Source organism: Verticillium alfalfae, genomic scaffold (genome assembly GCF_000150825.1).
Source record: "Verticillium alfalfae VaMs.102 supercont1.10 genomic scaffold, whole genome shotgun sequence".
Classification (NCBI taxonomy): domain Eukaryota; kingdom Fungi; phylum Ascomycota; class Sordariomycetes; order Glomerellales; family Plectosphaerellaceae; genus Verticillium; species Verticillium alfalfae.
In genome coordinates, this window is record NW_003315029.1 from 1,227,086 (window position 1) to 1,230,480 (window position 3,395).

The 3,395-nt window shown below is 55.2% G+C and overlaps 1 protein-coding gene across 1 annotated transcript in view; it reads left to right on the forward strand.

The window, feature by feature from the left end:
• VDBG_07821 (external NADH-ubiquinone oxidoreductase) overlaps window positions 1-1,416 on the forward strand; it is a gene marked incomplete at both ends in the record, with an annotated part of 2,372 nt that extends 956 nt beyond the window's left edge. The window contains 2 exons of the mRNA XM_003002316.1: window positions 11-1,283; window positions 1,343-1,416. Coding sequence (XP_003002362.1) covers window positions 11-1,283; window positions 1,343-1,416 — 1,347 coding nt within the window. The remainder of the gene's footprint in view (window positions 1-10; window positions 1,284-1,342) is intronic.
• Window positions 1,417-3,395: the final 1,979 nt, after the last annotated feature.

The window sequence follows — 3,395 nt, forward strand, 5'->3', positions numbered from 1 at the left end:
TTCCCTGAAGAAGCTCGATACCGAAAACTACAATGTCATCGTCATCTCGCCCCGAAACTACTTCCTCTTTACGCCCCTGCTGCCTTCGTGCACTACGGGTCTGATTGAGCACCGTTCCATCATGGAGCCTGTTCGCGCCATTCTCCAGCACAAGAAAGCCGCCGTCAAGTTCTACGAAGCCGAGGCTTCCTCCATCGACCCGGAACGCAAGGTTGTCATGATTACCGATAACTCCGAGGTTAAGGGTGCCACTTCCCAGACTGAGATCCCTTACGATATGCTTGTCATTGGCGTCGGCGCCGAGAACGCCACCTTCGGCATTCCTGGTGTCCGCGAGAACTCGTGCTTCCTCAAGGAGATCAACGACGCTCAGTCGATTCGCAAGAAAATCATGGACTGTGTCGAGACCGCCGCTTTCAAGGGTCAGACCAACGAGGAAATCGACCGCCTGCTGCACATGGTTGTCGTTGGCGGCGGCCCCACCGGTGTTGAGTTTGCCGGCGAGCTTCAGGACTTCTTCGAGGATGACATCAAGCGTCTCGTGCCCGATATTGCTGATCGTTTCAAAGTCACCCTGATCGAGGCCCTCCCTAATGTGCTTCCGTCCTTCTCCAAGCAGCTGATCGAGTACACTGAGAACACATTCAAGGAGGAGAAGATTGATATCCTGACCAAGACCATGGTGAAGAACGTTACCGACACCACCGTCGAGGCTGTCGGCACTAACCCCGACGGCTCCAAGAAGACCATCGTCATCCCCTACGGTCTCCTCGTCTGGGCTACTGGCAATGCCGTGCGCCCCATTATTAAGGAGCTCATCAGCAAGATCCCCGCCCAGAAGGACTCTCGCCGCGGTCTCGCCGTCAACGAGTACCTCGTCGTCCAGGGCACCCGCGACATCTGGGCTATTGGTGACTGCGCTGTCGCCGGCTACGCCCCTACTGCCCAGGTCGCCGGGCAGGAGGGCAGCTTCCTCGCCCGCCTGTTCAACAACATGGCCAAGACCGAGGAGCTCGAGAGCAAGGTGCGTGAGCTCAGCAGCAACCTCAACGTTAAGCCTGGCAATTCGGCCGAGGCGGCGCGCGAGATCGAGGCCTGCGAGCGCCAGCTCCGCCGCATCAAGGACGTCAAGCCCTTCCACTACACCCACCAGGGCAGCCTGGCTTATATTGGCAGCGAGAAGGCTGTCGCCGACGTCAGCTGGTGGAACGGCAACATTGCCAGCGGTGGCAGCTTGACCTTCCTCTTCTGGAGGAGCGCTTACCTCTCGATGTGCTTCAGCAGTAAGTGATCCTTCCTACCAGCACTACCTCCAACTTCCAACTTGCTCACACATTCGCAGCTCGTAATCGCCTCCTCGTCATCATAGACTGGCTCAAGTCCAAGGCGTTTGGCCGTGATGTCTCCCGGGAGTAACGGATGCCCAGAAATCCTCTTCAGCAACAAAGAATGTGGATGCCGCCTCCCCTTTCCCTTATGGTTTCTTTTTTCCTCATCGGTGTTGGAGCTAGATAGCCGGACCCGGTCGGCCGGCTGGCGGCATGAACTATAGATGTGGCAGTAGCGCACAAGCTGCCAACCCAAGTGTACAAGGTGTAATGGTACAGTTTTGGAACGTGGAAGTATGATAGCCGTTGCTCGTCACTGATTTTCTGGCTTGGTGAAAGTTGATGTTGAAGACATGATGCTGGACAGCTTTCCACGGTGGGTATGGCCTCCCATGACAGCAAGGTCGAACCCGAAAGATCGACAGCTTCCCTTGAATCGCTAGTCGACATTTACATGTCGAACAAGGCCACTTACTGTATTGATTGCAGTCGTAAGCATGGGAGATTTCTATCCCGCTAAGCATCGCGTACAATAGACTTGATGAGCTAATACGAGGCAGCATCGAGGCTTGCACACTGCCACAGCACATACTTCCAGCAGGCCTTGAAATGATGCGAGTCATCTGTCGTAAATCCATGTTCCGAGCGGCCGTGCCACCGCTGGTCGGATCTTTTGGGAGCATTCAACGGGCCGTGCGCCCCTGCCAAGTCCGACGTAAAGAACTCCGCCCATTTCAGGGCGACAAGGTGGACTACTGTATGGAGGTGGCATCATCAGGCCGACAAGGCACCGCGGTTTCCGCCAAACTGCAACGGGGTATTCTTCTCACACATCTTCCCCCTAGACCTGAGCTTGCAGTGGTCTTCGCCCTGTCTTCCAGCGTCAAAGTCTTCGTCCGAATGGCCTCAACAGCTGCATGTCGACAAGGACCGCCCCCCCCCTGTCATAATCGTGGAGGCGACACAGTGCGGCGCTCAGACCCTGGAGTTTCCCGACTGGCGGGGACAGTGGAGACTGGGGCAGGGAGGAGTCCATGTTAAGACGCATTCTGCCAGGTCGACCGAGATTATGGTCTAGGGTGCCGGATAGTCCATGGCATGATGTAGGCTCACGATCATAGACACACTGCTGTGCCCTGCATATGTAACCCGTGGTGCAGCGGACGAAGGCGGCAGCTGGGGCCCAGAACTGGGATATCCAAAGCACGGACACATCGAATGTTGCGTGGAATGTTCCGCTCGAATGTCAAATGCGAGTGTGTCAACTATGACAGGCATCGTCTATTTCGTCCGGGACAAGGCGGTCAACAGATGCTGTTTCTCAGGCCACATGAAGTGTCGGATTTTTAAGTCGCCAATATCCTGCGACAGAGACAGTCCGCGTCTTCTAACACTGGCAACATGAATAAACTACATCTATCGTACGAGCTGTATTGATAGGCCATGACTTGCATACGCAGCATTTATGACCAATCACGGACGTTTCAAAATTGAGCATACGTCCCAGCCTGAAAATTCGATCCAGGCTGCCAGCATCAGGGGCTGGCGGCAGCGGCTGGCGAAGGTGAAGCGATCAAGTTCCTATGCCGATTTATGATTTACTGGTACGCGCTGGATGTCCAGGTACAACTGCCATGGGCTATCACTTGGGACACTCAGCCCAGAATGTTTCCAAGTGGAAGCATGACCATTCTCCTTGACGGTTACCTCAAATGTGTGCGTGCGATTCTGGGCTTGCTGGTTTGATTGCATTGAAAGCGGGGTTTAAACCTATCTACTGGATAGGCTAGATGGACGTTGCTGGGCACTGTACATGTTGACTGAGGTGCGTCACGGCTTCAACGGCTAATTCGCCATGAAAGCCTGGATCTGACAACATATCACAGACGCAGGCCCCCGGCGCGAAAGACCGGCGCAAGCCGGAGCCTCTCGTCCTGGCAAGATGCCTCAAAGCTCGATATATGTGAATGCGCTGTGGCGCTGTGCGAAAGCGAAGGCAAGCCTCGTTAGTCAACAGTGCTGATGAAGCCACGGGTGCGGTGGTATGCGCATGTACAGATGGACGGT